At 41.5% G+C, this 26,183-nt stretch overlaps 1 protein-coding gene across 1 annotated transcript; it reads right to left on the reverse strand.

Moving 5' to 3' along the window:
- Nucleotides 1-1,128: 1,128 nt before the first annotated feature.
- LOC133403230 (ankyrin repeat domain-containing protein 26-like) lies at nt 1,129-23,832 on the reverse strand. Its single transcript, XM_061677941.1, has 33 exons — nt 23,615-23,832; nt 22,357-22,628; nt 22,147-22,261; nt 21,887-22,060; nt 21,691-21,797; nt 21,460-21,597; nt 19,111-19,262; nt 15,762-15,838; nt 15,616-15,679; nt 15,505-15,549; nt 15,118-15,357; nt 14,907-14,993; nt 14,762-14,829; nt 13,945-14,439; nt 13,642-13,790; nt 13,248-13,436; nt 12,966-13,011; nt 12,766-12,865; nt 12,526-12,691; nt 11,135-11,192; nt 10,919-11,059; nt 10,260-10,611; nt 9,691-10,196; nt 9,408-9,560; nt 8,025-8,200; nt 7,831-7,924; nt 7,199-7,276; nt 6,879-7,013; nt 6,670-6,782; nt 5,541-5,613; nt 5,166-5,420; nt 2,013-2,058; nt 1,129-1,848 (listed from the first exon to the last, which is right to left on the reverse strand). The coding sequence occupies exons 2-33, from the start codon at nt 22,605-22,607 to the stop codon at nt 1,751-1,753; spliced, it is 4,941 nt and encodes a 1,646-aa protein (XP_061533925.1). The 5' UTR covers nt 22,608-22,628; nt 23,615-23,832; the 3' UTR covers nt 1,129-1,750.
- Between the last annotated feature and the right edge of the window lie 2,351 nt (nt 23,833-26,183).

Here is a 26,183-nt window from a genome sequence, read left to right on the forward strand (position 1 = left end):
AACTAAAATATCAATAACAGACGTGAGTACATACCCACACTTTCTTAAAGTGAGCAGGCTCTTCGCGATAATGGCACTCTAAACAAGAGCTAATTGTATTGACCATTTTCGTGCCCAACCATACAAAGTTTTGACTTTTTGCTCTTTTTTTTTCTTTTCTTCAAGTTTTAAAACAAATCTAAGTAAACAGGGAAGGACGAAAATCTCAGACGCGTCATGAGATCATTGGTTTCGACGGCTTTATTGTCACACGCGTCTATACATATAAATTATTAGTTCTCTCTGCCAAATGACGTCGTTTCGAACGTCAATGGTTTTCTTTCTCCCCACAAGGGGCACGGTAGATAGTGTTATCCATTCACTTCTTACACTTAGGCCATTAATTGTATCGTTAATATTATGGTGAACCTACATGAAGGGTTTGGGCCTCGTAACAACGTACACGGTTCGAACGCACTTAAGTCTCATGTTGCTCACCTGCTGTGGAGCAAGGGGAGAATGGCGACGAGGCAACGGGCTGGCTCCCAAGAAATGGGGCGTCATTGTGATGTAGCGGCTTCGTCGTCTCAGTGCCTTCTGCTGGGAATCCTTCCGCCAATTCACGAATGTGATGAATGCTGGAGTAATTATAATTTTTTTTAATCCTGCCATTGACTATACTATACTTCCACAACAGCGTTGGAAGAATATTTGATTTACATTTTTGAGATAGTTGATGAGATACCGTACACTACTGATAAGAAGTTTGATATATTTGGCTTCGGAGACATTGAAGATCAACCTAAAATGCAACCTTTGCAGGTGAATTTAATTTGACCTTTAAAGATGTCAAGACTTCATTTTTCCAGTACCTTTTTGTCCAACTGTTCTCTAAGACGACCTGAACAGCAAAATATACAACAGGTGATTCAACTGTCTCTTGCTGCTGAGCATTTTGGACCCTACCGTTGAGCTCCTTGTCAAAGAGCAGCAAGTTGTGCAAAAACAGTGAGGACATGTGCAATGCATTCAGAACTTTAGATAAGGTCAAATAAAGTTCACCTGAAAAGGTTACAGTGTATCTTTAGGTTCACTCGAAAGCTGCATATTGTATCCCTAACTGTGAGTAGTGTATGTTAATTAGATTAGTTCTGTATCCTCAGTAGTTTATTAGTTTTTAATCACATTACATTTGTGTAAGTCAGGTACGCTGTTGATGGAATAAGTGCTGTTAAATGAACCCCTAGAAAACAAATAAAACAACAAACAAAAGAATACACAGACTCAGCGAAACATTAGTACATGGAAGACAACCACTGTCACGTCCATTTCGTGCAAGGCACAGTAATCATTTCCACAAACTAGTCTATTCATTTGCATTTGTAATACATTTGTTAAAGTGTAAAGCGACTTCATGACTGAAAAAAAATATGACAACAAAACATTCAGGAGAGGAGCAATACACTACAAAAAGGAGTACCTTTTGGAATGAATATACATTTCACCCACTGAGAATTTAGATCAGAAAGGAAACTTGCAAGTACTAAACACTGTGAAAACATTTTTTTTGTATATTTTGTGTAAAACCTGGAACTACTTATCATATGTTTAGCAGAGGTGTAGATTTCATACTAATACATGTAGTCAACTACTACTATTACTACCGTGACCAAATTTCAGCCAGGAGCAGTCAGTCCAAGTTGGGTTCAGATGGCCATTATACCAAACCTTCTCTTCAAACCTTCCACTGTGATGTCATGCTTCAAACTGGTTACACCTCATGGTTCTTCTTCAGTATATTCACGTACTGCTGCCTTGCCCGACTCACAGGTGACACACGCCCCCAAGACGTGTCCAGTTTGACAGAGGCTGGGGATGGAGGGCGTACTCTGGTTATAGACCATTCTACTGCAGCATCTGACCACTTTCATTTTTTTTGTAAGACAGTTCTTGAGTGTTTTGTAAGGTGCCTAAGGGTCAAATGTATCACCATAATTATCGTCATCAGTAGTGCCGTGCTTCAGTGTACTCACGATTGGCTAATTCTCTTGACATGGCTACGTCCAGGTCCTGCCGCATCTACAGAGATACAACAGAACAGAATCTTTAATGGCCACAGAATAGAAAGAACCAGAAAAAGCCAGAGAAAATTAAAAGTACAAGTGATTTTGGAGTTGATCTTCCATCTAATGAGTGACCAAGAGTTCATACTATAATATAGAACATGTACTATTTTGTTTTTCGAGATCATAGCCATCATTCAGCTGATTTCTTTTTTGTTGCTTTGATTTGCAAGCAAAACCTTATGCTATGAGCGCTATATAGTGAACTCAACTCAGTTCACAACAAGCAGCAGTTTGGCAGATAGTAAATTATTCAGAAAAAGAGGCTTCAATCTGTTTGCCACTCCCAGTTGAAGTTTACAGTCAAACTAAACAAAGAAAAATACACGTGCATTTATGACATTCACAGAACTGCTTTTAAGTCCACTAGCTTCATTCTAACCCATATTGGGAAACACCATTGACAGGCTAACGCATAGCATCTGTGTTGTTATAACCCGTTAAGAAATAGGTATTTAAACACAAAGTGAGGAGCAACACATGCAGACAAACAATATAACAATACTCACTGGCACATTTCCTTTATCCTCTGCGAAGAATATACTGTATAGTGACAAACCATTCACACTCACATTTGCACCGTCACTCATGGGAACTAAACCCACGGTGGCTGCACCTAAGTCAGGTGAGTGAACCACAAACCATCATGAGTGAATTTACAATTCCTCAATATTGTAATGTATTAGTACATATTACTTTAAAGGCATACCCCAGTAAGTCTGGTACTCGTTGCTGCACTACATAATACTATACACTGCCATTGTAAACAATGTTGCTTTTTCTGCTGGAAAATAAACTTAAAAGTTCAGATGTTACTTTATACAAAAACACAAATCATTGACATTTCCAATAAGAGAGACACTAGCTTTTATAAAGTGCACTGGAGTCAGTACATCAGTTTACTTTGTTTCCCCTGTATGAAAAAGAACACTGGTTTGTAATTTCACTAATGTTAGAGCTAAAGGGTTGGATTAAAGATTAGACAAAAAGAAATATATAAAATGACAAACTAAAGGTGCATCTCAATGAATTTTAAATATTCAGGGAAAAGTTGAGTCACTTCTATGTATTTCTGCTGTTCAATTAAAACACTTTCAGTATTCAGTACATAAACTATTTTCATGATTTATTTATTCATGATTTTACTTCCCATGGGGTCACCACCTGTGGGAGGAGCCATAGGGGTCGGGTGCAGTGCGAGCTGGGCGGTGGGCGAAGGCGGGGACCTTGGCGATCCGATCCCCGGCTACAGAAGCTGGCTCTCGGGACGTGGAATGTCACCTCTCTGGGAGGGAAGGAGCCCGAGCTGGTGTGTGAGGTTGAGAAGTTCCGACTAGATAAGGTCAGACTCGCCTCCACACGTAGCTTGAGCTCTGGTACCAGTCCTCTCGAGAGGGGTTGGACTTCCACTCTAGAGTTGCCCACGGTGAGAGGCGCCGAGCAGGTGTGGGTATACTTATTGCTCCCTGGCTCGGCGCCTGTACGTTGGGGTTCACCCCGGTGGATGAGAGGGTGGGGCGACGGCCCTGACTGTTGTTTGTGCCTATGCACCAAACAGCAGTTCAGAGTACCCACCCTTTTTGGAGTCCTTGGAGGGGGTGCTGGAGAGCGCTCCCGCTGGGTACTCCATCGTTCTGCTGGGGGACTTCAATGCTCACGTGGGCAATTACTGTGAGACCTGGAAGGGCGTGATTGGGAGGAAAGGCCCCCCCGATCAGAACCCGAGCGGTGTTCTGTTATTGGACTTCTGTGCTCATCACGGATTGTCCATAACGAACACCATGTTCAAGCATAAGGGTGTCCACACGTGTACTTGGCACCAGGACACCCTAGGTTGCAGTTCGATAAATGACTTCGTGGTTGTGTCATCGGACTTGCGGCCCTATGTCTTGGACACTCGGGTGAAGAGAGGGGCGGAGCTGTCAACTGATCACCACCTGGTGGTGACTTGGCTCCAATAGTGGGGGAAGATGCCGGTCCGACGTGGCAGGCCCAAACGTATTGTGAGGGTCTGCTGGGAACGTCTGGCGGAATCCCCTGTCAGAAGGAGCTTCAACTTCCACCTCTGACAGAACTTTGCTCATGTTCCGGGGGAGGCGGGGGACATCAAGTCAGAGTGGACCATGTTCGGCGCCTCCATTGCTGAGGCGGCCGACCGGAGCTGTGGCCGTAAGGTGGTCGGTGCCTGTCGTGGCGGCAATCCCCGAACCCGTTGGGTGAGGGATGCCGTCAAGCTGAAGAAGGAGTCCTATCGGGCCTTTTTGGCCTATGGGCCTTTTTGGCCTATGGGACTCGTCGTCGTGACCTTATGAACGAGATCCCGGATACAAGGGGCCGAAATGGGTTTCCTCCGTAGGGTGTCCGGGCTCTCCCTTAGAGATAGGGTGAGAAGCTCGGTCATCCGGGAGGATCCCAGAGTAGAGCCGCTGCTCCTCCACATCGAGAGGAGCTAGATGAGGTGGCTGGGGAATCTGATTCGGATGCCTCCCTGGTGAAGTGTTCCGGGCACATCCCACCGGGAGGAGACCCCGGGGACGACCCAGGACACGCTGGAGAGACTACATCCTTCGGCTGGCGTGAGAACGCCTAGGGATTCCCCCGAAAGAGCTGGATGAAGTGGCTGGGGAGAGGGAAGTCTGGGCGCCCCTGCTAAAGCTACTGCCCCCGCGACCCGACCTCGGATAAGCGGTAGAAAATGGATGGAGGGATTTTAGTTTACAGCTACCAAAAATCCACATTTTACCATTCCCAAGAAATTAGAATGTTACATAAGAAACAGTCAAAAATATTTTAAAATGGAAACGAGGTCGGAATTGGCCTTCCGAAAAATATTTTCTTGTGTTGAATTAATCTGTATAATTTATGAGTTTCACTTTTTGAATCGCAATCCTGAAGTACAAGCTCTACTGAATATTCTAATTCATGGGGATCTGCACCTGTATAAACTACCAGTCAAAAGTTTGGACATACTTTCTGATACTATTATTGAGAAACCATTTCCAAACCTTTGAATGGTGGTGTACTTCACCGTTTACATTCCCCCCTCCCGGTTCCACCGCAAACCTTGGCCAGGTAGTCCTCCACACTGCAGGTGTGTCCTTCACTCATAGGACTGAGGGCTTTTGAGCAGTGGCATCTGTATTGGATGCCCATTGTGTTGGCTGCTGAAGCCAAGCAGCCTCCATCAAAAGAAGGTCCTTGACTCCGTCTCAGACTCAGCACCTCGTCCTCCAGCTGCCTCTTAGTCCTCTCCAACTGGCTGCGGGAAGACACCTCTCTCTCCAGCTCCGCCTGAAGGTCGTTAATCCGGTGATTTAACTGAACAAATGAAAACATCACTAAATGTTAAGCAGATCATCATTCAGAGCTATGCCACCACCTCTACACATATTTTTAGAACATGTTTTTAATTGAAAGTGCTATAATAGAGGGACAAACTTTTTCTCTGTCTGCTCCACTCATTTGCTGATCCTGTAGTTTCCTCTTAGCAGTTTTAAGTAGAGTTTGTAACCTGTTAACACAATCAGAATCAGTGAATAGAGATACCCTTCTTAAGGTATTCCTACACTGAGAAATACATACCATAAAACCCAACAATGTTTCGAGTAATTTACAAACAAAACTGATGCTGAAATTCCGACATTGGGAACAATATTAAAAAGACGATCTTAAATTTAGATTCATGGATGTAGACAGCGGTACGGTGGACGACTGGTTAGCACATCTGCCTCACAGTTCTAAGGACCTGGGTTCAAATCCGGCCTCGCCTCTGTTGGTTTTGCATGTTCTCCCCGTGCCTGCATGGGTTTTCTCCGGGTACTCCGGTTTCCTCCCACATCCCAAAAACATGCACGGCAGGTTGATTGAAGACTCTAAATTGTCCGCAGGTGCAAATGATTGTTTGTTTATATGTGCCCTGCGATTGGCTGGCGACTAGTTCAGTGTGTACCCTGTCTCCCGCCCACACTTAGCTGGGATACTCCAGCAAACCCACGACCCTCGTGAGGATAAGCGGTGAATGAAATGGATGGATCGACGTAGACAGGCACGTGCACAGACATTTTCGGGGGCAGGTGCTCAAGCCAAAAAAAATTGTCGGGGCCAGAGCATGTTCGATGGAGTTGGGGGAGACATTCGGTCGGTGCAGGGGGGCACATTTTACTGCTCAAAAAATGCGCCTGAGTTGCACGGGCAGCACCCTGTGTTTTGGTTTGAAAACGCGTTTCTCACAGCGAAGAATGAATTCTCGCATATTGTTGTGGAGGTGCCAAATGCTAGGCTAAGCCTGAAAGCAGTCAGCTCACTGAGGATCAGACAGGAAGTGATGTGACTATGCAAATGACCAACATAGTTTTGCTTGTTTAATTTTGTCTGGATGTCAGCCTTAGTGTCCTTTTATGAACAAATAAAGCTTTGAAGCACTATAAAACTACATCTTGATGGGATACACATTAAGCTAATAACAAATAGTTTAGCGTTCTCCATGGAATTTTGTGTGTCAAAATGGTAAGTGTCTACCAGAAGCGTGACAAATATGTACTGCATGAGACAGAGCTTTTGTAATCACCTGTACATTTCCTTTTGAAGCGCCGAGTTTCTCTTCATCTCTTGTTCCAGACGAGAGTCAGCGGCCCTTTTTTGCTCTGCTATTTGCTCTGATTTCTTCTTCTCTGTTTCCACCTGAAGTAGAACTTGTTAAACTTTGCTACCTATCTAACAATTAATCCATCTCCTGTATGCTACATATATATGACACCAAAGCAATTTTATGACCACCTGGGTGTTCATGTCATTTTTTTCCTTTTCGACCTCTGCTAAACGCAGTCCTAACTTCGAGCGGCTCTTCAGCTCCTCCTCCCACATGAGCTGAGTGTCCTGGGTGCTGTTAGATAACGCGCTATGCTTTTGCACCTAAAAAGAAGACCATAAGAACAGGACATTTGCTTCAAAAGCATTAAGCAAATTATAGATTCCCTGCCCCATTTTATGGCTGATACAAAAACAGTTATAAAAGAATAGGTTATGTTGTATTTGTCCCTTTTCACATTCAAAAAGAAGGTAAAAACATTACTTACACATTACATTATAGCACTTACCTCTTTGTTGAGTTGGTCCTCTAATGTAATCTTCCTGCTTTGAAGATTTGTCACCAAGTCCTCCAATTGTACTCTCATCTATAGAATTTTTTTTAAAAATACAGAGGTGATATTTTAGTGTTGTTTTGGGATTTGTTTCTCCTCATACCAAAAAATCTTGTAAAATGTTTTTTTGTCTGTCAAGTCCCCATCCCCCAAGTATTAACTTCATAACTGCATCAACGTCCAAAGAAATAATACCAACCCGTGACCTCAACAGCCTGGTTTACACAAAGACCTCTCAAAAATGCAGCGTCACAGTCATAACAGCAGATAAGGCATTTATTATTTAGTATGCTACAATCCGATAATTATATAATTTTTTCCCATTGTTTAAATATTGATGAATAATAACAACAACAATAAAAGGGCTCCATGGAAAACGGCACTTTTCTCATCCGGAGCAAAAAGGTCAAAGCGGAAGTACCAATAATGGTCTATCTCTGCACGTCCTGAGTTTTTACCAGGGCTGAGGGAAAGGGTTCCAGGACACAGGTCGAGGAGAGTTTCATCTTTAACCACGAATTAAGGAGGAAGAGACATCCTGTTGTGGCTGATGGAGTGAGAAGACAAACCAGGTATGCAGCACTCACCCTTGCCTCCTCCTGAGCCGCCTTCTGAAGCGCATCAAATTTGTTAGAATGTTGCTTTGCAGAAGCCTCCAGCCTGATATTGTCAAGCTCCAGCCTCATGTGGAATATGTCATTAATGGGTAAAACAAATCAAAAAACAAAATAAATCAGTTGCTTGGAAAGTGAAAACTGCTGTGTTGTTGATGTGGTTTTACCTTTGCACAGCCTCCTCAAGCTGTTGGGCAATATCATTGGAGGCGGCCACAGCAGCCTGAGCGTCCTTCTGCTTTCGCGCAGCAAAGCTCAGTTCTTTTTCTCTTTCATCTAAAAGACTTTCTCGGTCCTTCATTTGTTTCTCAGCTTGGATGCGGTGGGCTTCTCTTTCCTGCAGCTACATAAATAACAGAGCAGGGTCACCTCATTAGCAAAAGACTGCAGTGTTGCTTTTTTTCATTCCTTGTATTAAACTTTTGAGTTTAATATACACGTTTGATATTGTGTTAATCCTTAGATTTGTACCTTATATCACTGTTTGAACTTACATTTTTACCTTAAGAATTATTTCTACTTTCTGGACCTGGATTCCAGTATTATCAAACTTGGAAGTTTAGTCTCAAGGTTGACGAGTGAGGGACTACTACATCAAATTGGGTCACAGAGAGAGAGACAAGGACCAGGTGTTTAGGAAGCTTCTGGACGTAATTGCAACCTTATCAGCACATGTGGGTTGGAACTCAAGTACAGCACTAAAGTCCCATATAGACACAGGACTCGCAGGTCTTTCATTAAAACCTTATATGCACGTGCGGGTGTGATAGCCTGAAAGCACAGAACCCAACACAGCCAAATACAGGGGCTGGATAAGTCGCTGGACACAATTAAAATCTTATAAACACAGCTAGACTAATTGATACACCAGTAAACAACAAATCCAGTCATGGATGGTCATTATCATGACATCATCCCCTTCCAGGACTGACCATTCAGAGAAAAGGGAATTGTCCAAAATGAATCTAAGTCCATAGTTGCCCAATGTACTCCATTCTCTCCCGGGAGATGCTCAAATGAATTTGTGCTCAATTTTCAATAATAAATTATTCTGAGATAAAAGCTCTCCTGCTTCTTTCTCCTGTTGGACAATTTGTCGTCTTCAAAAGACTTTTTTTTTTGTCTTGGAAGAAAATTAAATGTTTGACACTGAAAAAACTCTTTATTAAAGCTTTGCTGGACACAGAGGACGGGACCTTGTTTTTTTCTGGCCCTGCTTGCAGGTGCTTGCGCTTAGCAGTTTCCTGACATCAACATCTCAGTCCAATTAAAATGTGGTCATGCATTATTTTCGCTATGTTTGTATGAAGATGCATTAGTATACATGACATAAGTTTAAGCACAACTGCACTTTGTTTAAAAAAAATAAAATTGTTTCTGAAAAGCTGGCAAGCACAATACCAGTATCTCTCCAGAGGAAGTAGTTACACTTTGCCTTTTACCTCTTCAATTAGTTGGTTGCAGGAAACATGAAAGTGATTTTTGGCATGTGATGTGACTACAATAACACATCCCAAATGCACTATGCTGCCCCTCTACTCTCCTTTTACCTTTCCTTTGAGCTTGTCAATGTCTTGGAGGAGCCGAGTCTTGTCTTCTTCCAAATCGCTGCGATACCGTGTGCTGAATTCCAAAGAAGCTTCACACTTTGATAGCTTCTTTAATGAGTCATCTAAGTCCTGCTTTAGCTGCCTCAGACTAATCTGCACCCCCAAACAAAATCCAGACAAGGAAAAAAATACTGTAATTGGGAATACAGTATACACAAAAAGTAAGTAAGTTTGGATGCGGACAAATGCTCAAAGTAAGGTGCTCCTCCAGCCCTGATCTTACCTGGTTCTCTGTTTTCTCCTGTTCTAATTTTCGAACAAAAGTTTCAAGTTCAGTTGCCTTACAGGAGAGCTCCTTATGTGCTCCGTGTGCTTTTTGCACTCTTTCCTCACAGTCGGAGCGAAGCTTGAACAAAGTGTCATTGAAACTCTTTTTGGCATCTGTCAAAGCATTCTCATTCGCAACAGCTTTGGTTTGGGCCTCCTCCAGACGTTTCCGTAGCAACGTGCATTCGCTCTGGGCTTGGTTTAGAAGCTCCTGAGTGGCTTCTTGTCGTGTTGCAGCCTGAGCAACCAGCTCCTTTTCGCCCTGCAGAGCAGCTTCCAGCTCTTTACCACGCACCGCTGTCTGCTCACTCTCACGCTGCACGATGTTCAGCTGCATGGTCTTCTCAACCATTTGGACCTCATATCGATGTACATCGCTCTCCATGGTGTTTGCGTGTGCCTTCACTTTGGACAACTTCTGGGACAGTCTGTTGACCGCTTCACGATGACAGGGTACTTCGCCTGAAAAAGAACAAACTTAGAAACGAGTTGAGCCACCACAAGAGGCCAGATGTAAATACTGACTTTTAAGTAGCTGATGTTCCTCCTTCTCTTGGAGCAGAGCTTTCTCCATGTCTGATCGAGCTCGTTCGGCCTCAGCCAAGCGGGAGTGGATGGCCTGAACCTCCGCTACCAAGTTGTCCTGAGCCTGTTGCTCAGTCTCCAGGCTGGCATTTGCTAATTGTAGCTCATACTTTAATGAGGTAATCGTATTGTTCCAATCCAAGGCATTTTGGTTCTCGTTGTCACAGGTGAGTTTGAGATCTTGGCGAAGATCTTCTACTTGGTCCTTGAGGGCCTCGTTCTCCTCTGCAAGGTCTGTCTGTTTGATGCTGCTGTCGGCCCGCAAGACCTCAAGTTCTGCTCTCAGTTGCTCCTGAAAGATAAGAGGGCTACACCTAAAGGAGACAAACAGGGAGCCCAGTGGGTGTGTATGTGGTGCATGCAGCGGACACATTGACAAATACAACTATGCCTCTGCCCTAATAACATTAAAATATGTGCCGCTTATCAGAAGCCAAGGTTGTTGGCTCACGCTAATCTGTCCATCCCATGACGCAATGTAGCTCTGTTTAGCTTTTGACTTTGACATGACAGTATTATGTAAATTACCACCACATTTACATCACTGTGGGGCAAATTTAGAACAGGTTACTTAAGCAATTAAATTAGCTGAAAATTACCTCGTTACATTTGCTTCTTTTGTACTCCTCTTCCATCTCTTTTTGCTTGAAGAGCTGACTTCGTGCATCCTGTTTTAGTTCATTCAGTTTTTGGTGATTCTGCATCAAAAGCATTTGGGCCTGTCTATGGTCCTCCTCAAGCTGGGAAGGTGATACGCAACAAACAAATGTAATTGCCACAAACTACCCAACTGATGCTGCTCTTCCTTACCTTACCTTCTCATTGGTGGTTTCATACGACACAATCTTTTTAATGGCCATTTCCAGCTTAACTCTGCGTCAGGCAAATATGTCAGGTCAATGCCACCTTTTAGTTTCCCAAAAGGGAAACCACCACCACCATAAAACTCAATTAGTTAAAGGCCCAGTAAAGTGACAAAAAAAAATCATGTATGATTTCATAATTAAATCAGACTTGGTCAATAATTGAGACAAAACATTACACTTATGCTATTTTGGTAATCCTAAGTGGCCTAAAACAGAGAATGTTTAGTCTGATTTCATGTCAGACAGTGAGGGGAAAAAAAAGCATATGTGTCTTATTATGAAGTGTATGTAAATATCTGGTTTCAGCTGCATATTACTGTATGTCTGTTCGTAGGTAAATAGCCTGGTTCCAGCTGTATATAATGTGTGTTTGTGTGTGTGTTTTAAAATACGGAGATGGAAATTAATATTTGGTTTAAGGTGGCACACTAATAATTTATTATTGAGCCAAGTATTCTTTTCTTCTGCTAAATACTTACATCACTAATAATTTATTATTGACCTAAATACACTATTCTTTTCTTTTGCTGTCGAACTCTCAAATGCAGGGGCGACGTGTGGTGAGGTTTCGTCGGCGCACAGACACTGGAACAATCCTCTATAATGAGGAAAACGCTTCAACGTCCATACAATCCAAAATATTGGTGCGATTGTGCTGATATTTTCTGAGGTTAACGTTGACTCAAGTAAAGATATCCTCATGAATTTTGGTGCTGACTGATCCCAGTTTTTTGACATTACTGTTTTCTTCCTGTGTAGCCGAGCGCCCATATGAAGAGGAAAACGCTTATAGCGTACATAAAATCCATAATATTGGGGCGACCTTTCAGATAGTTTTAGAGGTTGAAGGGGCCATAAATAGAGATGTCTACATAAGGTTTGGTAATGAGCGGTTGCAGTTTTGTGACATTAAACAACATTAAGCATTTTCTATATAGTGAGCATATGGAGAGGAAACCACTTAACATCTATAAAATCCAAGATCGTCACGCGCCCATATGAAGAAGAAAACGCTTATAACGTCTATAAAATCCCTCCATCCATCCAGGAAGAGGAGTCTCCAAAAGGTCTCCAATGAAATCAACTCACTGGGCAACAGACTAGTCTTCAGGAGACGTCACTGCAACCAACGGAGACTCGAGTTGCCATTAGGTTCCCAACTAGTCTACAGGCCAGTGAGATAGAGGTCTTGCCTTCAAACATATTTAATGATTTAAAAAACAACAACAACATGAACATTACTTTACTGGGTCTTTAAAGATTGATCACATGGGCTAAACTCAACATATTTAATTCATAGCAGAGTAAAGTTAGTGAAGAGAAAATTAAGCGGTTCTTACGTGAGGTTTGTGACATCAGTTTGCAACTCTATGTTGCTTTGCTCCAAGACACGATTATCAATTTCCAGTTGTCTCAGCCCCTCTCCAACAGGACCAAGAGGGCCTTTCGGTTTCAGCAACCGGATCTCATTGATTATGTCTTGCAGCTTCTTCTTACCTCTGGAATCTGAGAAATATAAACCAAGTATTTATAAGGCAATAGATGAATAAAACATAATTTGGTTTTCCAATGAGCAATACCTGTAGTGACTGTGCCCATTTTCTGAATGTGGAGGGCAACGTCAGAGTCCTCTGAAATGACACCATCAGTATCTTCGGATATCTCACTGTCGTCACTGTTCTGATGAAAGAAAAAGAGCATGACATTTAAACATTTTAAACTTTGGACTAAAATCGACAAACAATAAGGTGAAAACTGATGACTTACAGTTTAAACTTACCAGGACAGTGTTTCGTGTTCTTTTTAGCCATTCTGCTGATTGCCACCTTTTGGAGACAAACAGCAAAATAGTGCTCATAATGAAAATTGGTCATGGCTAAATCGATTGGAGGGGGGGAGAACAGAGGTTGAACACAGCTGGTATACTTGGTTTGTATGTAGATAAAAACGTAGATGAATATACTTTTAAAGAAATAGTCATGTTTGCGTGGAAAAAAACATTGATACAGTACCTCCTATAGAGTGCATTCGCAGGCACACAAGCAATCAGGCGAATTTATACCTTCCATCGTCTTCCGACAGATCACTTAAAGTGCTGTCAAACACAAAGCGATCTCTGCTGATTCCACCATTGCTCTGAAGGACTCTGAGGCCACATGCGTCACCAACCACTGTAAGCTGTGAGCTTTCCTCTGACTGGCCATCAGGTCTGATGTTGAAGGACAGCTGATGTGTAAGTTGTGATTCCAGCCTGCCGCCCCAACGTTCAGCAAACCACAGAATATACAGTTCAATAATAGGTTGTTGATGCGGCATAATGACATAACCGCCAAAAAAGGGTAATCAAAAAGAGAGGCGATGTAAGAAAGTTTTGAAATGTAAAGATCATCCAGTATAATATGCTGTTGTGATAGGAAAAAAACGTATTAAAAAGGCACATGTAAAATAGTGATTACCTTTGAGAGGTTAAAGGTTTCCGTACTTTTTGACAGAGTTCAGTTTCATTCGCTAAGCTGGTCTCAGGTAGCTCTTTTGAAAGCCCCTTTGGTGCCCTTTCACCTGTGTCACAGGAAGCCTTCATTGTCTTAGGAATCTCAGGGGCCACCTCAAAAGAATATCACAGTAAAGAGAAACAGGTTTAGGCCAACTTTAGGGTTTATTTGAAAAGCAACCTCAAGGGCAAATTCTATATGCTGACTTTACAAAACTCCAGATGGCACACAAATAGATAAATACAGTAAAGCAAACAGCACCCTTACTTCAGGTTCTTCTAGGTTAAGGTTGTGACTAGGCCCAGCTTTGGTCTCATCGTTTGTGTTGTGACCAGCAGTGCAAATTGTGGGGGCAGAGTCTACGCAGCTCTCCTTCTTTGCTTTGAGGGAATATGGTGCCTCACTAGAGGGTGATTCTTCTGCTATTTGAAGCACGATGTTCTCACTAGCAGGGAACTCACAGTCTTCTATCTTTCCCTCTTTCAGAGAATTGTCAGCGGGCTCCGCCACAGAATCTTCTGCTCCAAACTCCCACTGGTGGGGTTCATGAACTGAATGAATGGACAGCACGATCGACTGTCCGTCCTCTTCATTGCCGGACTGTTGCTCAGCAGAGGTAGAGTCACTCTGATTTTCTCCGTTAACACCTCCTGATTTGGACAACCCAAGTATCTCCTTCAAACTTTGAACAACATTACTTAAGGCAGATTGCTCCTCCTCTTCTTCGCCAAGCTTCTCATCCAAGGTCTCAGGTAGAACTGTCTACTTATAAGGAGTGAGTGGGAAAACAAAACAGACACAAAAAAATATAAAACAAATATATATCTGCAATTCTTCTTTCAATATGGATAAAACTCAACAATATGATCTCATTAATATTTGGTTCACAATACAGATCATATGTGAGTTTGTGAAGTACACATAGTATTGTTAAAATAAGAACTTTATCAATGTTGTACAGTATAGGTACTTTAACACACATTAGCTGATGTTTTTGATTGACAGATTCAAGAGGGGATCTTAAAGCATGGTATGTGTCTTACAAAGCGATCAAAACAGTCTTGTTCTTTGGCAATGTGGTTACCTTTTGTTTCTGCTTGTCAGAATGAAAACTACTTTTATCGTCACTTGCCATTGATACTTCAGGGGAGCCTAAGCAGAGGTAAGATCTTTACACAGAGAACATGCACACACAACTTGGACTGCTAACAAATGGTGAGTGTTTTTACCTCCTGTAACTGCTTCTTGAAGTTGCTGTTTCTCTGTTTTAGTCTCATTACAAAATGAAATCAAACTGTCTTGGTCCCAATCTGATTCTGAAGAAGTGCATTTGAATAAAAACAATTATTAAAAAGACACCCTTGTGCCTGGGTCCCGTTTCAATGATGTGTACACTTAATATTAAAGTGCAAAACAGCAAATGTAAGGCCTGCATCTTACCGTCACTCTCTTGAAGAATCACATTTGAGGCATGGGGATGTGCAGGTGGAGTAGGACATGCGCTGACATTTTTGTCATCCGAGCTGACTGTTATCGGAAGAGTAAAGGCCACTTTTGGAGACACAACTACTAACTCTTCTTCAAGAGAAGGACTGGGGCATTTTGGGAATTCCTCAGGCTTAATTTCCTCTATGCATCCAGGCAGACTTCCATTACTGCTATTGCTAGATTTGTCCGTGTCTGATTTATCATTAGAAAGGAACACAGGCGCAAGGTGTAGCAGTTATTGATGAAATGTGCACAGGGTTTGGCTGTAAGTGGGGCTACCAGTACAATACTATATGTGTATTTCAGCTTGGGACGCCATTTTACATTTGTAAGAATTACCTTCATTACAGACAAACTTTCCAAAACCAAGCTCTTCCAACAATTCTGTGAAATGAACAAGGATGTTAATCAAAATCATGCATGCGATGAAATGAAATGAAGCGGACTAACCGATCTTTTCGAGGCTCTCTTCTTCACATTTGCTCAAAAGCAGTCCCCATTTGTTCATGTCGGTCTAGTGATGCGGGCAAAATGCTATTGAATCTCAAAAATATATGTATTTGACTGTATAGGCTGCATTCTTCTGTTAGGCCTACCTCTTTTGGTTGAAGATCCTCTTTTATGTCATGACCACCTCTAGTATCAACACATTCAGCAATAGGTGAATAGGTTCCTGTTAAAAAAAACAAAAACCATAAGGTCTACATTGGCTCATTTTACCCCTCAAGGGACAACAGAAATCAGACCCGTTTCAACATAAAGTCAAACTACTACTCAAAATTGTCATAAGATTACTAATTTAGCTATAAAATGTTAACATAATTGGCTTTACCAAAACCGTCACAGAATAGAAAATGGTATTGTAGATACATTCATCAAAGTTAAGCAACCATCTCCAGAACCTATTAGTTCTTCCCACTCCTGCTCTCATACAGTGACGCTGCTCACCCTGCTTGCTTCGCCTCTGTTTACATTTTTCTTGGTAAGCTTGTTAATCTTCTTCCAAAGAAACTAGGAGCAGCAACTCCTGGATATTTTTAAACCAATGGGACTGTACTTTTTGTAGATTATCGGTCGTAGCCATATTCCAATATTTTTTGATGGAGTCAGTGATGGAAGTATCAAGGATGTGAAACATTTTTGTACCGAGAAGAACACCGAATTAGTGTTTTACCAACAATACGGTGTCTGATATCTTAAAATCATGAAGATCATTAATGAGCATCCAACTGTGAAATCTGTCATTATACACCCAGGGTCCTTGGATGTTGTCAAGCAGCAATCAGAGGTACTGAAACAAGATTTAATTAATCGCTTCACAAAAGCGTAATGTTTGGATGCTGAGGGTTTCCCAATGGTATGATCTAGAGATGAACATTTCAGCAGGCTTAGGCAATTAAATAGGTGACTTAAAAAGTGTGCATGACTCTATTGGTGAGCTTCATTGACAATGACTGTATTTCTGGGTATTGCAGAGGTCTTTACAAGGCAGAAGGTTTCTCTCCAAATAAACAAGGGGTTACGTTACTGACTGTCAACATTGTTTACTGTGTACTTCATTCAGCGGCACAAAACGAAAACATTGGCCTTGGTGATGTGGCTGAAGGACAAAAGGCACTGAACAAGTCTTCAGCTGTATATAAACAATAGAAATGAGAGAAAAGACGATATGACAAGCAGACGGAGTCACCGAGATAAACCAAACAATTGGAGGAACGAATGACGACTGAGATGAGGCAGCACTTGGAATCTCCCACACTCCTCTACGCCCCATTGGCGCTAAGTCCAACACAAAACTCCCTTTCCACTAGCCTTAATGCCCTGTCACAGACAGGCTGAAGGCCATTCCCAGTGTTGGAATCTAACATACACCACGCCAGTATCTTCTTCCCATCCATCCCCCTTCGCCTGAAACCAACATCCATCAAGATGCGAAGGGCCCCTCCTTCCTTTTATCAGATAGCTCCATAACTTCACAGAGCATAAATACAATTACTTTGCTTGCTATTTTCGTGAAAGAATAAAATCCATCAGGGCAAGTATCACCACAAATCATCATAATGAAAATATGATACAACACGTACAACCTTCCAGGCATTACTCTATTAACATGCCAGAATTTAATACAGTTGACTAAACAATTGCAGCGAAAACGGCAGCTGTAACTGTCAACTATTGTCTTGACTCAATACCATCTGACTTTTCAAAACTATTGCGAAGCCTGTGCTCAGTGATTTGCAGCAAATAATTACTTGTTCACTAAAGTCAGCAGAGTTTCCTAAACCTCAAACCCTAAAGTAGCTGCCATTAAGTCACTTCTAAAAAAGAGAACGCTGGACGCTTCCATGTTAGCAAACTATAAACCCCATCTAAAATCTCCCCCTCATAGCCAAGACTGTCGAGAAAGTGTTTTTTAATCAACTCAGCAATTAGTTGAAGTCAAAGGGACTTTTTGACAAATTTCACAGATTTCCGAAGCATCACAGTACAGAATCAGCTCGTATCAAATTGCTAAATTATACAAGGTTGAACACTGACTCAGGAAAGGTGTCAGTTCTTGTCTTGTTGGATCTCAGTGTGGCGTTTAATACAGTAGATCATAACATATTGCTGAACAGGTTGGAAATGTGGGTAGGACTAAATAGAACAGTCCTTAAATGGTTCAGATCCTACCTGGAGGAAAGGAGGTATTTCGTAACCATTGGAAGTTTTCAATCTCATCGAATGGCCATGACATACGGAGTCCCTCAAGGGTCAGTTCTTGGACCACTCCTATTCAGCCCGTATATGCTTCCCTTGGGTCAAAATTTTCAAAACCATAACGTTGACTATCACAGTTATGCAGATGACACACAGTTATATCTAGCAGTGTCTCCAGATGATTATGTTGTGTCACTGTCGAAGTCAAATAAATAACGTGATGAACCAAAACCAAAACTCCAATTAAACCACAACAACACTGAGGTAATTGTTTTTGGCAGCAAAGAAAAAGGGGTTTGCTGTTCGTACATACCTAGAGTCACTCTCTTTAAAACAAAAAAAAGGCCAGGTCCGACAATTTGGTGTGCTGATAGATTCCGACCTGACATTCAGTAGACATATCAAATCAATTACTAAAACAGTCTTCTACTACCTGAAGAACATATACAGAGTGAAGGCTTGCATGTGTGAAGCAGACCAGGAGAAGATCATCCATGCTTTTATCTCAAGTAGGCTTGATTATTGTAATGGTCTTCTGACTAGACTCCCCAAAAAGAGCATTAAACAGTTGCAACTCATTCAGAAAGCTGCAGTTCGGGTTCTGACCGGAACAGGTCAGAACATATTACTCCAATTCTCAAGTCTCTGGCTCCCAGTCAGCTTGAAATTGACTTTAAAGTTCTGCTACTGGTCTATAAATCATTAAATGGTTTAGGTCCTCAATATATGAAACAAATGGTAGTGGAATATAAACCCAGTAGGGTTCTGACATCTACAGACTGAGGTCAAATAATGGAAAACAGAGTCCAAAGCAAACATGGTGAAGCAGCTTTTAGCTGCTATGCTGCTCACAAATGGGATAAATTGCCGACAGAAGTCAAGTCAGCACCAAGTGTCAATGTTCTTAAATCCAGGTTAAAACTCATCTTTTTTCTCATGCTTATGATTATTTTAGAGCATTTCCACTTTTAAATGACCTTTCTTGCACTGTATGTTTCTTATTTTTATTTTTTTATATTTTTTCTTTGTTTTTAAATGTTTTAAGCTGTGTTCTATATTCATCTTTATTTTCTAATGCTTTAATCATGTAAAGCACATTGAGTTGCCTTGTGTAGGAAATGCACTATATAAATAAATTTGCTTTGCTTAAACAGCTTTTACTGAGTTGGCAAACACACCCTAGTTCCAATCAAGTGATGACACACAAGGAAGACATTTAGTAATCACATTAAGTAAAACCATCACCATCTTTGCTAGTGGATGGTCCTCCACAAGTTTCGAGGACTCCGGAAGGGTTGCCTTGTTCTGATTTTACAGTCTCTTCACATGCAACTGGAGGAGACAGGGAGGGCGCTGGGTTCCTTTTGGCAGCGTGCTCAGTAATAAGGAGGGCACAGCTACAAGAAAGTCAAGACACTGACATTGTGACCATGTTTTTGGCCTTAAGTGGTGCACATGAGGAGAGGTTCTTTTATGACAAAATACAGTGGAGACCGCTGAGGCTGAACACAATCCAATCCAGGAGGCTGGTCAAGTTCCAATGTTACAATTTAGGAATATCTCCATTGAAAATAATGCAAAATTTTATCAATTTAAAGAGACAAATAAAACCTTCATAAACTGTACACTCATGCAAAGTTTTTAGTAACATTTCAGCTTTGTTTAATGGTCAAACAAGTGTAAAAATAAGTTAACCGCTGTACAATAAAATAGTAAAATACAGTTGTGCCTTGAGATACCCGACTCACGACTTTTTCGCGATATGGACAGTGTACGACCGGAGTCAGAGTTTGGTCCGCATATCCGGCAGTAAGTCGGACTCGTTTCCGGTGAGGGTTGGACTCCGCAAAGGCTGCCCTTTGTCACCGATTCTGTTCATAACTTTTATGGACAGAATTTCTAGGCGCAGCCGAGGCGTAGAAGGTGGCCGGTTTGGTGGCCTCTGTATTGCATCTCTGCTTTTTGCAGATGATGTGGTTCTGTTGGCTTCATGAAGCCGTGATCTCCAACTCTCACTGGAGCAATTCAGGCCGGAATGAGAATCAGCACCTCCAAATCTGAAACCATGATCCTCAGTCAGAAAAGGATGGTGTGCCCTCTGCGGGTCGCTGATGAGATCCTGCCCCAAGTGGAGAAGTTCAAGTATCTTGGGGTCTTGTTCACGAGTGAAGGAAGAATGGAACAGGAGATCGACAGGCGGATCGGTGCAGCGTCTGCAGTGATGCGGACTTCGTATCGGTCTGTTGTGGTAAAGAAGGAGCTAAACCGAAAAGCGAATTTCTCAATTTACCGGTCAATCTATGTTCCTACCCTCACCTATGGTCACGAGCTGTGGGTCGTGACCGAAAGAACAAGATCCCGGATACAAGCGGCCGAAATGACTTTCCTCCGCAGGGTGTCCGGGCTCTTCCTTAGAGATAGGGTGAGAAGCTCATTCATGCGGGAGGTGCTCAGAGTAGAGCCGCTGCTCCTCCACATCGAGAAGAGCCAGATGAGGTGGCTGGACCCGATGAGGTGGCTGAACCCAACCTCGGATAAGTGGTACAAAATGGATGGATGGATGGACAGTGTTTTGGCTGATTTTTTTCCTTTGACTTGTGAGCAAAAACTTTTAGCACTATATTGTGGAAGAGAACTTCACGACAAGCAGCAAACTGGCAGATAGTGATAGCTTTAAGATATTTACTCGCGCATAAAGTTTACTGTCATGTTAAATAAATAGAATTACATGTTGCATATTTAAAAGAACTAAAACACTTTGCCCTAAAGCCTCTAGCTTAATGCTAACACATAATGGGAAACACCATAGACGGACGAATAAATAGCATTGGTGTCTCATAACCCTTTGAGCAACAAATATTTGAACATATATGGTGGAGCAACACGTAGACCGATAATATAACAATAATCACAGACATATACTGCGATTGGCTGGCAACCAGTTCAGGGTGTACCCCGCCTCCTGCCCAATGATAGCTGGGATAGGCTCCAGCACTCCCGCGACCCAAGTGAGGATAAGCGGCTCAGAAAATGGATGGATGGATGACACAGGCATATATTCTTTATCCTCTGTGACAAACAAATATTAGTGCAGCTTACTGCAGGAACTGAGACAGTCTCCTTATATCCCTATGTTTGCACTATAATGCTCTCGGGTGGCCAAGGAGCACACACCAAAAGGAGCAGCAAAATGGCCATTGAATTGAAGAACAAAATATGGCAAAAACAATATAATTTATTTACATTCTACTTAATTGTCATTACTGTATGTTTTTATGAAGTAAAATATTATAGAGTGCTATTTTGCTTTTTTAATAGACATTACAAACATTTTTGGGATCTTTTTAGGAGGCTGGAACATTCATTTTAATGTGGAAAGACCATTTGAGATACGTGTTTTGATTTTATGAGCGTGGTCACAGAACTAATTAAACACATATCTCAAGGCGCAACTGTAAAATAAAACTATGCACTATTCGTGTATAATCTATGGAAATGTTGCGAGGGAGGGCTGCTGAAGGAAAGTCGACTTCATGTGTCGCACTTTTTATCATGCTTGACTCTCATACAAGTGTAAAAAGAAGATAAACTTACGGCCGATGGCCATTTGTCACAGCATGGTCCTCAGCTGATAGTCCTCTGTCGTCCTTCAGTGTAATATCTGCTTGGAACCATAATAGCATTTGCACCATGTCCATTTGTCCATTGCCAGCAGCTATGATTAATGGTGTCCTGCAAGTTTGTTTAGAGACCGCGCACAAACAAAGCCAAACTGTAAAAAGATTGATTATGAATGATAGTCGTGTGTCATCGTTTTGCTCCAACCTCTGGTGTTTGTCTGAAATATTAACATCAGCACCTTTCTTCAACAGCAACTCAGTGACTCCCATGTGGTTTCCTCGGACTGCCATTATCAAGGGTGAAAGGCCTTTCTTGAAAATGAGATCACAGTCATACAAACACAAAGTATGCAGCATTTCAATGTCACATGTCTTAAGAATGGTCAGTGAGAAAGAATCACCAGATTTTTTGCATTAAGGTCGGCATCCTTCTTCGCAAGCAAGATGACACAGGAGATTGACGGGATTTTCGAGGCCAAATGTAAAGCAGTGTTTCCGTCTGCATCCGTCAGGTCAGGATCGGCATTGTTCTCCAGCAGAATGTTCACACAGAGATCATTATCACACTGCACTGCCTGATAAAACGAGAGTGAATAGACAGTCATTGGTGGCCATCATGATGCAGCCGGTGTGAAATTGTCTGGACGATGTCCAGGCTCACCTTCATCAAGGCGGTCCTATTTTGGTTATCACGTAGATTGATCTTGGCTTTTTTCCCTAGGAGGAAACTCACCACCCCGACTTGTCCATTGGCACAGGCTAGGTGAAGTGCAGTTCTGTAAACAGGAGAGAATGTTGCTAGCATTCATTTTCTGACAACATACTGACAGGCTTATCTATATGTGTCGCATCTTATTTGACACTCACTCACCTATTGTACTTGTCAACCTGATTAACATCACTGCACATGGCATGACACCGCAGTTTGGTCATATCACCCAACCATGCAGCCTTGTGGAAATGTTCCATCTTCCTTTTTTTCACCTTGTAGCCAACAGTGAGTTTACCACCACGGTCTGGTGCATCACTTGGTCTTCGCATCTTGCTGGAGAAGCTGGCAAATAATTTCTTCATCTTATAGAGCAACACAGCAACGTGACTTAATTGAGGTAAAATGATCATCAACGGCAGAACTCCTTATTCCTGAAAAGACACCCAAGGAATTACTCCTTGTAACTGCATATACAGTAGTTTGACATGGTTATGGGTATATCTATCTATCTATCTATCTAGTTAGCTAGTTACATTGTGGACCTCAGGGAGTGAATATCTATCTCTCCCTCACAGGACTGACTGATTGACTAATTGACTATATCTATCATCCAACCAAGCAACCTTCCTCCCTACCTACCTAATGCCACTTTGTTTGTAAACAATAGGCCCCAGTGTACTTCCGGGTGACAGAGGAGTGACTGACTAACACTGACCTGAACTGCTCGAACAGGCTGCTATTATAGGTCATGAAATTGGCTAACGACAATTTTTGACCAGAAGTAGTTCCTTTATAGTTTTTAGTAATTGTTTCTCGGTACTGATTGCCTCTTGCCAGGTGGATGGTAACTTTGTGCTGGGGTTTTGAACAAAAATCAGTAAAGGGTCCCAGTAGATTATTAAACTTAAGCGACACAGTTTCACCTTTGGCGGAGGTGCAATATCACAATTTTAATATTTACAGTAGGGTATGTACTGTAGCGCCCAAAGAAGTGGACACAGACGTCCCAGCCTTCCTAGCAATGTTCTACATGCGGTAATTACGTGTCAGTTCCAATGTTAGACATTTTTGTGTTTTCTCCGTAATAATAGTTAACTGTGTTTTATTCACCTGTTGGTTTTCATTTTTGTTGTGTTGTTGTACCGTTAACTGATACCCTGGAAAGCCTATGCTCTGTGTAGAGACTACTTACGAGATTGGTTTGGTTGTGTTTGATTATTTAGCAACACATTACGGCTGCTCTATGCATGCACAATTAATTTCATGTCAAAAGACTATGCCTGTGCCATTAATCCGAGCAAAAGAAAAGTCAACTACCAGTCTCAATGATCATGTTAATTATGTCTGAATTCCTAACACGTCTGTTTTTTAAAATCAACTCACCTGTTGAAATGGCAAAATACTTGTATATACTTACAAAATACTTTGGCGTTCTGTCTCGCTTTGAAGCAATTTACCTCACGTAAAATCGTCTTTTTTTTTAAACTTACACTTCACACATTCAAACAACAACGTTAAAAAAAATTGGGCTCAAATAATCATTTATGCCTTTACACTATTTCTCAATCGCTCTGCATTGGTTAAAATGACATGAAAGTGCTTGTTAACGGCTGGTCCCATCGAGAAAACCCAGACTTTTGCCACCCGGAAGTAGGTATGGGCCATACATATTGTCTACTGCCGTAAACCTTTTCAATTTGACGCCATACCGTATGACGTCAAAGTGATAAGGTTTACGGCAGTTAATAAAGCAATACCAAATACGTATACTGCACAGTATATGATATTTCCATTAACTACCAAAACCCTCTCACCAGAACTCCCTTTTAATAAACACAATGTAGGTTACCTGTTTAATGTAGTAACATCCCAAAACGCAATAGTTTATAGTTAAAACAGAACCAGCACCTTTCATTTAGCGATGAACGCAGTTGGAACACCGTGACACACTTAGTGAGCAGAAACTGAAAACTGAACATTTACTAATCTATAGAATAAACTTAATCACAAAGGGAGCATGTTCTACATACCCACGTTTTCTTAAAAGTGACGCTGGCTAAATACGATTTGCCCCACTTGAAATTGCCTTGTTTGTTGGACAACTTCCTGATTCAAATACTTTTCATGACATAACCATATCATAATAACACAATTCACGAATCTCTAATTTTCTCCAGACATAGTGATGGACGAAACTGCCGATCGCACCATATGACATAAACTCAATGCAGCTTTGCAGCACGCCTCAAAGCAGAGAAATTCTCTATGGTCTCTACCTAGTGACGTTTTTAAACGCCACAATTAAAAAGGGAACAGATGGCCGAGAGTGTAAAGAGACAAATAAATTCAGTCACTTCTCACATAAATATTGACATAACTGCTTTTTAAAAAATATTTTAAAAAATTAAAAATAAAAATACAAAAAAGACAGTACATTACGTACGCGTTTTCCCAGGTTTTACAACTCTACAGCGCTCCCCCTATTGATGGAAATGGTCATAACAGGCCTTCAAATTGGAGTAGCTCACAATTGAGATTAAGATGAATTAGGATGCTCCTCTTGATTATGAACACGTTTAGTCAACACTTATTTATACTCTAGGCTGCAATTTAATCAATTTCATCATGCCTTTTCATGTTTTTTAACCACTATATGCAAAATACTACAGTGATACCTTTGCTTTTTAGGGTGTGCAGTCTCAATTGTAATGAATTTGCATCCTCAATAAACAATGATTATTTTGTTTTTAGTATCTGAACCATAAACAAAGCACGAAAAGATAGGATTAATTTTAGGGGTAAAATTACAGGATGAACCTAAAATGGACTATAACCTCTCCAGTTCAATTTTATTCGCCCTTCCGTTAACTTCTGGATGCCAGCTCTTCAATGTTTCATTACTTTTTGCACAGCTTGCTGGTCTCTAACAAAGGGCTGAACAGTATCAAAGTTCACAACAGCTGTTTGATCCATTAATCCATTGCCAAGGATGTACACTTATACCCCTTTCTGTGACTCTTCCAGTCTCTGTGTATCTCACCCTTCTGTTACACACTATACCCAGTCTCCACTTCCCTCTGAGAACAATGCTGTTTGAAGCCTCGCCATGGTGAGGTACTGTTGACCAATTACATGATGTCAAAATGTGAACAGCATGATGAATAGGGTAATTAACTAATTCTTATTTCAGCAGGAAATGTATTGGATCAAAAGCTCAAAGATCAAACAGCTGTTGTGCATTTCATTTTCGAGAACAGCAAGTGGTGCAAAAAGTATTGAAACATTGAACAGTTGAGAAAGTGTGTATCATGTCTTGCGTGTTTCAGTGAGTTGATTTGAGTTTCTATCGTAGTTAACCACTAGATGGTGGGGTTTGTCTGGAAAATTATTGATGGAGTTGCGAGTGATGCTGTCAAAAGAAAGTACAGTGCATAATTGAGGCCTGTGTTGCATGTTTGTACATTAAAGCCTATCAAAGCAATCCCCAGAGGCAATGAATGCCAAGTGTGTTGAGGTACTGCCATGACATCATTGCTTTTCCGTCCATGATCTCACGTGTCATCTTTTTCCACGCACTTGTTCCTCCTCACGTTTTCTGCTCTATTCCCAAGACAGGAAATGTCAAAGATGGCAGTGTTGTTGTTGCATATGCGGCTTGTGGTGTGAAGCCATGCAGCAACATCTAGATCAGAGAGCATGATGGTCTACACTGGGTACGGAAAGTTTTCAGAACCCCTTAAATTTTTCACTCTTTGTTATATTGCAGACATTTGTTAAAATTATTTAAGTAATTTCCCCCCCTCATTAATGTACACACAGCACCCCATATAGTGACATGGAAGAAAAAACGTAATTGAGAAACCAGAGAAACCAATATATCACACAGCCATAAGTATTCAGACCCTTTGCTGTTACACTCATATTTAACTCGGGTGCTGTCCATTTCTTCTGATCATCCTTGAGATGGTTCTACACCTTCATTGGAG

This window comes from Phycodurus eques, chromosome 5, assembly GCF_024500275.1.
Source record: "Phycodurus eques isolate BA_2022a chromosome 5, UOR_Pequ_1.1, whole genome shotgun sequence".
NCBI classification, from domain to species: domain Eukaryota; kingdom Metazoa; phylum Chordata; class Actinopteri; order Syngnathiformes; family Syngnathidae; genus Phycodurus; species Phycodurus eques.

Coding starts and splice junctions, on each gene's coding strand:
- LOC133403230 (XM_061677941.1), bottom strand. CDS start 22,607: ATGATCATTTTACCTCAATTAAGTCACGTTGCTGTGTTGCTCTATAAG. Junction 6,783..6,878: donor AAAATGACATGAACACCCAG/GTGGTCATAAAA, acceptor GTTCTACTTCAG/GTGGAAACAGAGAAGAAGAA. Junction 5,421..5,540: donor GTGGAGCAGACAGAGAAAAA/GTTTGTCCCTCT, acceptor TCATTTGTTCAG/TTAAATCACCGGATTAACGA.